Raw genomic sequence first — 12,922 nt, forward strand, 5'->3', positions numbered from 1 at the left:
GTGGGGGAGGGAGGAGGGTTAAGAGGGAGAGTGGGGGAGGGAGGAGGGTAAGAGGGAGAGTGGGGGAGGGAGGAGGGTAAGAGGGAGAGTGGGGGAGGGAGGAGGGTTAAGATGGAGAGTGGGGAGGGATAACAAGCCAAGAGTGCAGAATGCAAATTCACTGATGACCTGACCTCAGAAGAGACATTCCTTTTGAACTATTCTTTTAGGCACTTAGACTAACCTTCACGTAAGGTGAATGCCATTATAAGAATGTGTGAAATTATGGCCTAGAATCCCTGTGGGTTATCTTAAAGGCTATTTAGCATATTAGCTAGCCAAATGTTGGGAAAACTCTCCCATACTATAATGTACCAACCTCTCATTTAAAAAAAAAAACTGTTTAAGAAATTCTGGAGCTGGGGGTGTAGTTGGTGGTAGAGTGCATTGCTGAGGACTTGCAAGGCCCTGTGTTGAAATATTGTAGAAAAAGGTCGTCAGACTGTGGAGGTGGAGTAAACCTTTAATCTGAGCACTTGAAAGGTAGAAGGTAGAGGCAGAGGCAGGTCTCTCTGAGTTCGAGGCTAGCCTAATCTACGTAGTGAGCTCCAGGTTAACAGTAAATATTAAGACTTCCCCTCCAAAATAAATAAATATCCTTAATTCTACCTATCATAATTTACTCTAAAGTTTGTAAAAAAAAAAACCCAACAAATTGAGGTATTAACTATACATAGGGGAAAGAAGTTGGGGGGCACATTCACAGAAGATTAAGTTTTAGTAATTTCATTAGGTTCTTAGAAGCCTTGATCTTTTCAGGTTTTATCTGAAAAAAAAATTGTAAGGCATCTTTACTTTTACTGGTCAGAAGTGGCTCTCTTAGAAATGAACATTTTCAATCAGTACTGGTTTGGTTTCTTGAAGAGTTTTAGAGATTAACGCTAGCTGAAGGCTCTTCAGAAGTGAGTTTCTGCATGTTTTGGCCTATTTTGAAGACACAGGATCCTCTGAAGCTGACTTGGCACTGAACTATATTTGGGGAGTTGACGTACAGAGAGTCTGTCTTGGATTAGGGCTCAGAATACCTAGGGGATTTCCTGGTGAGGACCAGGGGTCAGACATCATGACAGGTGTTATCTCCTCTAACTGGAACTGGAAGCAGCTTGGGGCCATTGCACACTCATCCGACAGGAACGCTAAGAAACTGTCAGGTGACATCCAATGTGAAAACCCAGAAATTTGCTGTTCTTCTACCACTTCTCATGCATATCAGTGTGACAAAAAGGGATTAATGCATTCTGATAAGGGCTTCTGTTTTTAAGCATTTAATAATGAATTTAAAAAAACAGAAAACAGACCTAACTGCCAGGCTTTATAGTAGAATAATTAAAATTAATTATTATGTCCATTAATATCTTAATTATTCTATTACTAATGAGTTAAATTACTGTGATGAAAATAAAGATATTTCAAGCCGGGCGGTGGTGGCGCACGCCTTTAATCCCAGCACTCGGGAGGCAGAGGCAGGCAGATCTCTGTGAGTTCGAGACCAGCCTGGTCTACAGAGCTAGTTCCAGGACAGGCTCTAAAAAAACCACAGAGAAACCCTGTCTCGAAAAACCAAAAAAAAAAAAAAAAAAAAAAAAAAAAAAAAAAAAAAAAAAAAAAAAAAAAAAAAAAGAAAGAAAATAAAGATATTTCAGAATGAAAGACATTTTAGTTCCCCTTAAGTATGTCAAAGTAACCCTCGGGCTTTAAAAGTTGGTATTATTTCATTAAAAAATGGAAGCACATTTAAGTAATGAAAATATGAATATGCCTTAAGGTGGAAAATATATGGAAACACTGACCCCCCCCCCCCGCCTCGGGGATATAAATTGAGCAAAACTTTCTATTTGAATGATTAAAAAATGCAATGCAATTTTGCACATTTCAATCACTGAGGCTGATAAATTTTGAAAAAATATCAAACTATGAGTTTAACATATATATGTGTGTGTGTGTGTATATATATATATATATATATATATATATATTTCCTACAATACGTATGGAATAAAAAGTTAGTCTCAGAACTTATTGAAGGACTATCAACATGAAAGTCAAAAGGCATGTCCTTCCCGTTAATGAATTGATGTTATAGCATCTCATTTTAGAAACTGTATTTAAGCATTATAGTTTAGATGTGGGTTTTTAATGCAAGCTACATTTTCCCACCTAAAGTGGAAGCTGTTGGTAGAATGCTTGTTCAGCATGCATCAAGCTCTGAGCTTTATTCCCAGTACCATATAAACCAGGATGTGGCCGCATAGCATACCAGTAATGCTAGTATTTGGGGAGGGTGGGTGGAAGCGAAGACGATCAGGAATTCCTGACCATCTTTGTATGGCTAGTTCAAAGCCAGCCTGGGCTATACGGAGTGTGCCTCAAAAATAATGTCAAACAAACAAAGCAAAACCCTTAAAAGTTCTCAGTGCTTTCCCTCTACAAGTGAACATTTTATATTGGGACAAGGATTTTTTTTTTCATTTTAGGTCACAATATATTTTCTAAAAATAGCCCAATTATAGGAACACTTAAATATTAATAACTTACATTTTCAGTAACTTGTTGGATTCTTACCATCTGTCCTGTCTTGGCCCCATTCCCAAGACTGACTACACCTTTAAATCCAACGTAATTTACCACTTTTCTTCCTCCAGCGTGATCTCAAGACCGAAGTTTTAAAATTTTAATAGATGCCACATGCTAGTAAAATAAAATATTGGTGTCCCCAGAGGACGTTAAGTACCAGATTCTAAAACCCAACTGGACTGCTCGTTTCCCGTCATGCAACTTTGGAGGGTAGCAATTTGAGTTTGAAGCCTCCTGCTCAGCTCGGATTCCACGCAGCGAGTCACCGAACTTATAAAAAACAAATTTCTACCAACAATGACAGCCCTTTGTGTGGCGGTGCGCAGCTGCGGTGACCGGAAAACAGACGTGCCTTAGGCAAAGGCAAATCTGGTCACCGAGGGTGAGCTGTCCCAATTTCTAAAGGGACTCTGAAGTCGGCCTCAGGCTGGGGTCCAAGAGCCTCCGCCCCTTAGCCGGCTCTTCCGCCCAAGGCGTTAAGCCACCTCTAAGGAAACGCGGGGAGGGAAGGCTGGGTTGGCGGGCAGACAGGTGCGCCACTGTTTGGAATACACAAAGGGCCGGTGGCACCGCCACTGTGTCCCTGGCAACTCCACGCCCGCGCCCCTTTCCGCCCGCCCGGCCGAGCTCAGGGCGGGAGACCGGCAGGGAGGGCGGGGCGGCGAGCGCTGGTCGCCCTCGTTGGCCACAGACACCCTCGGGCCTGCTCGTGGACGCGGCCTGGGAAGCGCGAAGTCGGTTGTAGGGATGGCGCCACCGCGGTTGTCGGGATTTGTAGTCCGGGAGTCTGTGGGGCCCCTCCCCTCAGGATAGGCCGATCCAGGCGTCCCCGCCCTCTGCACGCCGACTTCCTGCCGCTGCTCAAACTACCACTCCCGTCATCCTCCGCGCTGCGGGCTGAAAGCGAAAACAAATTCTAGGCTGCGAGGTTGCTGCCCTCCGCTAGGCGCCCCTTCCCGCTCCCCGCCCCTCAGGCGCCCTCCCGCGAGGTGGGGAAGCGAGAGGCCGCGGCTTTCTCTCCGGCTTTCCTCCGCTCTCGGCGTGGGACGCGCGCCGGCGGGAGACGCAGGCCTTGCTAAACCTCTGCCGGCCCGGTGGAGCGCGCCGGCGGGGCTCTGCCTCGCCACACACCGGTCGGGACCTGGAAACTTGTGGGGGCGGCGACCCCCGAGCGTCCCGCGGGCGCGTGTCCCTCCGCCGAGGCGGCCGCGTGCGGATGGCCATGTACTAGGCTGGGCTCCCTATGCGCCCGGAGAGCGCGGTCCGCCGCCTCGGTCCGCCGCTTCCTGCCGCCGCTCGCTTCGTCCACGCCGGCGCCAGAGCCCGAGCCTCAGCCCGCTCCAGGCCGGGGCGTCGAGCCGCCAGCGGCGCGGCCATGTGGGGCTAGTCCGCGCCGCTCACCCTGCAGCGGACCGGCAACATGGAGGCAGCCGTCGGCGCACCCGACGGCGCGGAGCAGGGCGGCGTGGGGCCGCTCGAGGATGCGACGCCCATGGACGCCTATTTGCGCAAACTGGGCTTGTATCGGAAATTGGTCGCCAAGGACGGGTCGTGCTTGTTCCGGGCTGTGGCCGAACAGGTAAAAGGGACGGGGCCCGAGCGGGACGGGCTCGGGGCTGGGTGCGACACGCCACCCGCAGCTGCCTGGCCGCCCACGGCGGGGCCGCGCGTGGCTCGCTGTCGTCACAGCGGCCCATTGTAACGTCGGCACAGGACGGGGTTGAGGACATCTCGGGCGGCCTGCTCGCAGCGTGCTGCCGGGGCCGACGACGCGCTCCTTCCGAGTTCACCTGCGCCCAGCTTTTAGCAGCCCCTCGCTCGCAGCGGCTAAGCGCATGTTTACTAGAGGAGCTGCTGCACCCCGTGTTACCGGTGGACCACATTTTTTCTGCTACTGGACTTTGGAATGTGTCTCCCCGGTGTCACGCAAAGCAGGAGGCCAACTTTGAAGTTTAAAGAAGGCAACCTCTGTATAGGGTCGTCTCAGGGACTGTTTGAGTAGGGCCCACGCTGCGTTATGTGGGAATCAGGGACAGTGTAGTAAAGAATTCACTCTTGAGCAAGTCTTTTACTAATACTACGGTATTAACTGGAGACTCTCTGTCTAGGCACATCACTCTTCCCCTCTCCCCTTCGTTAATGGTTAAAATTATTCCCCAAAAGGCCCATTTATTAAAGAGAAGTCAGAACTTCTGCGAGTGGGAGGAGTTCCAGGGAAGAATACTCAGGATTTTTTCTGTTCCTTTGAGAGAGTTCTTTTCTCCATGTTATATAACCATATTGTAGGTGTGGGGTCACCAGAACCCACCTGTCTGTGAGACTAGCTGCTGGATCAGAAGCGTTTCCCAGAGCACGCTGCTGTGTCCTACATTCCACACTTGCTTCCTTTGCCGTACACTGGGGTTTTTAGGATTTAGTTTTGTTTTTCTCTTTTTGTCTTTTTTTTTTTTGTGTGTGTTAACTAGCTTTTAAGGTTTCTATTTTAAAATCACCAGGCCATATATTTCCCAAAGATTGGTAAGTATAGAACATTTTAAAACAAGAGAAACCCCTTGCATACTGATCATAGTGGTACAAACCTTCAATCCCTGCAGAGGCAGACAAATCTGTGCGAGCCCAGCCTGGTCTACAGAGTAAGTTCCGGGACAGCCAGGGCTACACTGAGAAACCCTGTCTCAGGAACACAAAACCAGAGACCCTTGCATTGTGTTACAGGTATATTCATTGAAGCGTTCTCTCTATTCCCAAACCAACCTACCATTTTCAGTTCATTAAGACATCTCTTATTTTCAGAACATAGGAGGCTCCAATGTGGGTGGGTGTATAAACATCCACCGCAGTCCTTACTCTTAGTAGGTAAACAGTCGGCTACATTTGTGAATTTTCCAGATGGAGAAGATTCTGCTTCCATGTCTCATTCTTTTTGGACTCCTTAACACCTCTGGAAGCAGAAGAAGCCCAATGAAGTCTGTTTTTATAGTGTTGGCTTTAGCAGGTTCCTGTAGGAAGGAGGTAGAGGCTAATGCTTGAAGTTTGAAGTTGAATTATCCAGGTCCTAGTTAAGTTGAAGCGGGAGGGTGTGTTTCTGTCCATGATATATGGCACAGGTCCTTGGGGATAGAGTAGAAGCTTGGAAGAGACTCATTTCTGCATAACTAGCAAGAGCTAGTTGCTATGGACTCATTGATAGAGGTAAGCCCCGTTTTTTGTCATGGGATTAGGTGAGACACAAGGAACCACCCTTTACAAATTTGGGGACCTATTTTGAGTATATTGAGCCTTATCTACGGGGAGGCGCGATTTGGTAGATGTGGACTACATAATGGTGGGAAAAGAGTACATTGTCAGCCTTTGCTACCTTTTTAATGTAGAAAGGATTTGTTTTCTGGTAAAAATTACAATAATTTTTTTTTAAAGAGTCAGTAAGCTAAAATAGTCTTAAAAGAAGGGGATGCTAGTACTTGGGAGTTATGGTTCCTCTTCAGATTACCTGATTTAGGCTCTTTCCTTTTTTTTTTTTTTTTTACACTTGTGGATTTGGGCCTGCAGAAAGCCTGACCTGAATCAGTCCTAGCCATGGAGCTAAAAATAGGGCACTCTTAGAGGACTTGCTAAAACAGTGTCTTAGCCTTTCCCAGTGTTATCACTACCTTGTCTCAAAGCCTCTACCTTTAGCCTACTTTCATGAAGCAACATAGCAGACCATTAGAATTTTGAGTGTTCAGGGCCTTGAGAAGTAATTGACTATTTGAATAGTTGTCATTTTAGTCTTGCTTTCTCGTATTGTTTGGCTGAGTAAATTAATAATATCCTACACTTATGGTTGTTGATGAGAGTTTTGCATCTGAGCAGCAGGTTCACATTGATGCCGTGTTCTGAAACCTTTGTTAAAAGGAGAAAAAAATAGATATTCCTGATATTGTTACTGATGAGAAACAAGCTGGAGCAACTTCTGTCTGCCACCTGTTGTAGGTGAATGACTTTAACACAGAAGGCGCTTTGCTGATGGCAGGAAAGCCCTATCAGATGACATTGTGGCTCACTCATATTAATAATACTTGATTTATAACAGTGTCTCATGTAGCTTCTAGGAAAGGTATTGCCAAATGTAACTTGTTGAAATGGCAAACAGTTGGTGCTTTTAAAAATATGTGGATGATCCTTGAGATGAAGGAAGTTTAGCCTGTCTGTATAAGGCTACTTTTTAATAACGTCCTAAAACAGTAAGGTTAGGCTAACAGCCAGGTGGTAAATTAAAAAGCTAACCTCAAGGAGTACATCTTCAGTCTCTTGGCTTGTTAGAACATACTGGCTTTCAGGGGACATTGCATCTCTGGTCCTTGTATAAATGAGCCCTGACTGTTATCCAAGAGAGGTGTAAAAATGTGTAGCTGGGGCCTCTCTTGAATTTTCTCGTTTACCATTAGGGTGACTCAGTTGGAGGTGTGCGTAACCCTTAAAACTGCAAGAGGTCTTGACAGTTTGAGGTGATGTGCTATTTCCTGTACGTATGGGTGGTGATATGGGATATGTGAACTTTTGGAGTACTGGGAATACCTTCATTTGAGATATGTATTAATAGAAAGTAATTTTACTATATTCTCTTTAATCATGGTAAAAGTATTGGGGATTAGCATATAAGAAATTTAGTTTGTTTTATTTCAGAGCTCAAATTTTGATAAAAAGATAAAATTCCAGTGAATTTTTTCTTTTGTTGTTGAACTGATTATTTAGGGAAGCAACAGATGAAAGATCATATACTTTGGTTGGTATTTGTGTTTACTTGTTAATTTTTTGTATGTTTGAGCATAAAAGTCAAATATTTGTGGGAGTTGCTTCTCTTTTCACCAGGTCCTGGGGCCCAAATTCAGCAAAGCTTTTTTAACAGCTGATCCATCTTGCTAGCCCTAGATAGATTTAGATTTAAGAACAAATCTACAACCTCTTAGGATGACATCATTCAGTTTAGCATGGCTGCCCATTGGGTATTTTTGAATTTCGTAAGCTTGGTAAACAAAGTTACACATAATAATTTTGAAACCATAGTAGCCCTACTATGTAACTTACTGTTACAGATGAGAACTTTTTTCCTTGTGATATTGGGGATTGAACTAGGACTTTGTATGTGCTGGGCTATATACCATTGAGTGATAGATATCCCTGTCAGTCTGTTCGTCTGCCTGACTGTCCGTCTGTCCTTCCTTTCTTTCCTTCTCTCTCTTTCTCCCCAACCCTGTTCTTGTTTTTCTCCCTTGTTGGTTTTTTGAGATAGGGATTCTGTCCATAGCCCTGGCTGTTCTGGAACTCTTCTCTAGACCAGGTTGACCTTAAACCCAGAGATCAGCCTGCCTCTCCTCCTGAGTGCTGACACTAAAGGAGTGTGCAACCACATCAAGTCTTGTTTTTCAATTTTTTTTTAAAAATACTTATTTATTTATTATATATACAATGTTCTGTCTGTGTGTATGCCTGCAGGCCAGAAGAGGGCACCAGATCTCCTCACAGATGGTTGTGAGCCACCATGTGGTTGCTGGGAATTGAACTCAGGACCTTTGGAAGAGCAGGCAATGCTCTTAACCACTGAGCCATCTCTCCAGCCCCTGTTTTTCAGTTTTTTAAAAATAAAATTTATTTGTATTTTAGGTGTGTTGGTGCTTTGCTTGCATATATGTCTGAAACAGGAATTATAGACAGTTGTGAGCTGCCATGTGGGTACTGGGAATAGATCCTGGGTCCTCTGGAAGAGTAGCCAGTATTCTTAACCACTGAGCCATCTCTGCAGCCTGCATTTCAGTTCTTTATTTTGAGACCAGTTCTTCCTCAGTTGCCTACACTAGCAACGTAGTAGACCAGACAGGGCTTGAACATGGAAACATCCACTGCAGGTAACTTCCTAGTAACTGAATTCTAAATTTGTACCTCTAGGTTTGGCTCTGGTTCTTTTTTATAATGAGCATAGGGTGAGCCCTAGCATTCCCTCGCAGGGATTCTTTCCTGCATTGTGAGGAACAAAGTTACTGTAGAAGGTTGGCTGGCAGGAGAGGAAATCCTCTTAGTACAATGTCCTCAAAGGAGTGATTTTTCTTTTTTTTAGTGACCTCCCTAGAAATGGTGACAAATTCTCTATAGAATGACATTAGAGACTGGTTGTGGTGGGGCACACCTTTAATCCCAACACTCAGGAGGCAGAGGCAGTGGATCATCTCTGGGTTCAGTGAGTTCCAGGACAGCCAGGGCTACACAAAGAAACCCTGTCTTGAAATGCGTGCCCCCTCCTCCTCCCCCTTGACATTAGGCTTATATTATTTTTATGTTTTAGTCACTGCTCTATTGCTATGTATGAAGAGACATCATGGCAAAGGCAAATCTTAGGAAAGAAAGCATTTAATTGGGGGCTTGCTTACAGTTTCAGAGGCTAGTACATTATCATTATGTCGGGGAGCATGGTGCTTTGCAGGAGGGCTCTGGAGCAGCAGCCAGTAGCTGAAACTACATCTACATGGGGGAGCATACAATGCTGGGCCTGGCATGGGCTTTCCAGACCTCAAAACCCATCTTCATTGACACACTTTCTCCAACAAGGCCGCATCTTCTAATCCTTTCAAACAGTTCTACTCCCTGGTGATCAAGCATTCAAATAAATGAGCCTGAGGGGGCCATTCTCATTTAGACCATCATACTGTGTCATGTCATTGTGCTCAGAGGAGGAGATTAGAATAAAGATTAAAAGGTGTTCACACATCATTTTGAGTGTGATAAAGGTCATTAACTTGTAACTTGAGTTTGTTTTTTAACAATAAAATGCTTAATAATGTGTTCCTTTTTTTTGTTTTAGGTATTGCACTCTCAGTCTCGCCATGTGGAAGTTAGAATGGCTTGTATTCACTACCTTCGAGAGAACAGAGAGAAGTTTGAAGCGGTAATTTTTAAATTCAGATATGATGGTGTCTTGACTTGCATTTGCATTATGACCATTGGGAATGTTCTAGTGGATAGTCCACAGAATACACCTTTTTAAGTATTTTTTTCATTTAGAATTTCATAAATGTATACATTGTAATTTGCTCATCTATTCCTCTTAGCCTCACCCCAATACATTGCTTTGTCAACCTCATAACCCACCGAGAAGCTCCTTAGCTAGAGTGTGGGGAGGGTCTTGTGAGCTCTTCCCCTATCTGTGATGAAATTTCACTAGTTCTGTGTGTGAGTAGCCACAGCTGTCGTGAGTTTGAGTGCACAGATCTGTGCTGTGTATGGAAGACAGCAGCACTTCTCTCCGTCCTTCAGACCACATTCTGAAGGGTGCTGCGTGGTTGGTGTAGGTGTCTCATTTAGGGCGAGTCCCTCACATAGTCACATACTCAAACTTTTACAAGTTAGGTTTCTGTATTGATCTCTGTCCACTGCCTAAAGAAGCTTATGGGTGCCAGGTTGACAGCTCAGATATATGGGTATAAACAAGTATTTATCCCCGGCACTTGGGACACAGAGGCAGGAGGGTGTCTGAGTTAGAGGCCAGCCTGGTCTGCCAAGTGGGTTCCAGGCCTGCTAGGGCTACACAGAGAAACCCTGTCTCAAAACAACAACAAAAAAACCCAAAAACAAAATCATTAAGAATTTATAAGACAGTTTGATTGTTGATTTAGCAAAACCAGCAACTGTTAGGTTCATCCATAGGACTTGTAACCTCCCTAGCCATGAGCTTTTGGTCATAAGGGATGGAGCTGGTCTCATCTATCAGAAAGCAATTGGTTATCCCCCTAAACAGTTAAGGCTTTATTGGACCAGTGGGTACATCTTGCCTGGCAGGTCAGTATCATAGCATGCAGGGTTCAGGGCTAGAGGCCATTGTATTTCCTCCCTCAGCAGCCTCCATAACACCTTCTTGCATTATGATAGTTAGCCAGCAGGGAGGAAGTTTCCCCTCCGTTCCAGCTTAATTTCTCTATGTGTTCCAATCAAAATTTTTGGTGCCTTCCACAGTAGGGTCTTGCCATCTAGTTCTGGTGTGCAGTGAAGAGCAGTGGTAATAGCCTGTGTTCTTTTGGGGCCCTCTGAAGCCTTCCTGACCAATAGCTTATAGATACCTCATCCTTGGTACTGAGAATTTTATTTAATAACCTGTATCTTCTGGAACTGGACTTGTCCACCATGCATAATAGCTTCTTTTAAAATAAACTTAAAAAATTGTCTAACAGAGTAGGGCTTCCTTAAGGCTTTTGTTTGTTTGTTTGTTTTTCAAGACAGGGATTCTTTATGTAACAGCCTGGCTGTCCTGAAACTCTCTTTGTAGACTGTGTTGGTCTTAAACTCACAGAGATCCACCTGCCTCTGGGAGTGCTGGGATTAAAGGCATGTGCCACTATGCCTGTCTTTCTTAGGGCTTTAAAATAACAGTAATTTTGGTTAATCTGCCCCCCACCTCTTTGTCATTCCTGTTCTCTATTTGCACATAAACCCTTCATCTCCATTCCCCATCTCTTCTTTGAAATCATTTGTCCTACAATTTCTTTCCCTTAAGGGTTTTTCCTTCCCTACTTCACGTCCTGACCTCGACAGACACCCGGAGTTAAACACTTAGCTACAAGCTGGATGTTAGTTGTGATTTTTCTAGACGTTCATTTGGAGAATGATGGCTAAGGCACTGTGAACTATGGGGCATGGGAGGATGACCTAAGCTTGTGAGTTTCTCTGACTTGATAAGGGAGTTAGGTGTTGAGAGGAATAATGGTATCTGTGGTTGTTATTAACAGTGAGTTAGAAACAAATTGAGACGCAGAGAATAAAACCAAATGTTTTGTGTAGTTTTTATCAGAAGGCATTTGTAAATCTTTATTTTCAGAGTGCATTGTGAAATTATATATCAGAATACTATAATTAATAAAATACTGTATAGCAAAGTAGTGAAATTTTCTCAATATGTAGTTGTAGTCAGTGAAATAAAATGCCCTAGTTCAAAGCCTTCTAGCATTTCTGAGTTACTGATTTTAAGACTTAGACTTATATAAATTGACAACTTTAACTACTATTTCCCCCTACTTACTGATAATGAATATTGACATTTTATGAATAAATAAAACTTTAATGTTCACATATATGCAAAAAAGTTCTCAATTTGAGTGTGTTACTGGTTTGTATCCCTATATTTAAGCCAATGGAGAGCAGTGTGGTTTAGGATGGGTAGTGATGTATTCTGGAAGTGTTTCCTACTTGATTAGATGGCTTGAAAACTTACTAAAAAGCTGATAATGCAGAACCTAGTGATATGGAAGGATTAGGGTGGTGGTAGTGGTAATGTAGGCTGGGAAAGTGAAGTAGTCTATAATATCTGGAGGAGTTATCATGACTTAATCATTATAACCGTGGGACAAAACTATTGATAATAGTTTACATTGTTAGCATTGAACCCTGTATGTCAGGCATTGTCTTAAGTGCCTTACATATATTTATTGGAGATAAAGGCAAAAGATGGAATTTCCAATGCAAAAAGGTTCATTGTTCATGATAAGAACCTTCTAGTTTCAGCCCGGTGTGGTGTATACCTTTAATTCCAGCACAAGGGAGGTAGAGGCAGGTAGATCTTTAAATTTTAGGCCAGCGTGATCTACAGATTGAGTTCCAGAACACTTAAGGTTACACAGAGAAACTCTGTCTCAAAAGCAAACAAAACAAAGATAAAACAGAACCTTCTAGTTTCTTTCGGCACAGTTGGGAATAGGTGCGTGGGAAGGGATGTCCCTGGTACCAACAGTGTTGAATATGGCCTGTGTGAGAACTTTAAACTTAGAAAGGAGACTCAGATGCAGGTTGTGTTAGGATACCATGAAGGTCTTCCAGATGTGAAAGGTTTTGAGGACTTTTTGTTTTGGAAATAAACATCTCATGGAAAAGCAGCACCTGACTAGTAAATAGGACATGTTGGGATTTAGGATAGTTTTGAAATTTGATCGTATACAAATTACAAAAGAATTCACAAATGATTCCATGGATGTCTAAGTGTATCACTCTTGCTAAGTTAACTAGTACTGCAAATTAAATAAAGTTGGACTTAATGGTCAGATAGAATACTTTTTAGCACTTGCCTTAGTTACTTTTCTACTGTTTTGATAAAGTACTACAACCAAGGCAACTTATAGAAGAAAGCATTTAATTTGTGACTCACAGTTGCATAGCATAGGATAGTAAGAGTTCATGACCATCATGGTTTCGGGAGCATTGTGGCAGGCAGGGTGGACAGGGGTGGGGAGGGTGAGGGAGACGGGGGGCAGGAGCGAGCTTAAATTTGATCTGCAGACAGGAAGACAGAGAG

The 12,922-nt window shown here is 43.6% G+C and overlaps 1 protein-coding gene across 1 annotated transcript in view; it reads left to right on the plus strand.

Moving 5' to 3' along the window:
- The first annotated feature begins 3,597 nt into the window (after nt 1-3,597).
- The window catches only part of Otud4 (OTU deubiquitinase 4), a 45,760-nt gene continuing 36,435 nt past the window's right edge, over nt 3,598-12,922 (plus strand). Inside the window, exons 1-2 of the mRNA XM_013353553.2 lie at nt 3,598-4,192; nt 9,449-9,532. Of these exons, the coding sequence (XP_013209007.1) occupies nt 4,034-4,192; nt 9,449-9,532 (243 nt within the window). The 5' untranslated portion in view covers nt 3,598-4,033. The remainder of the gene's footprint in view (nt 4,193-9,448; nt 9,533-12,922) is intronic.

This window comes from Microtus ochrogaster, chromosome 4, assembly GCF_000317375.1.
Source record: "Microtus ochrogaster isolate Prairie Vole_2 chromosome 4, MicOch1.0, whole genome shotgun sequence".
NCBI classification, from domain to species: domain Eukaryota; kingdom Metazoa; phylum Chordata; class Mammalia; order Rodentia; family Cricetidae; genus Microtus; species Microtus ochrogaster.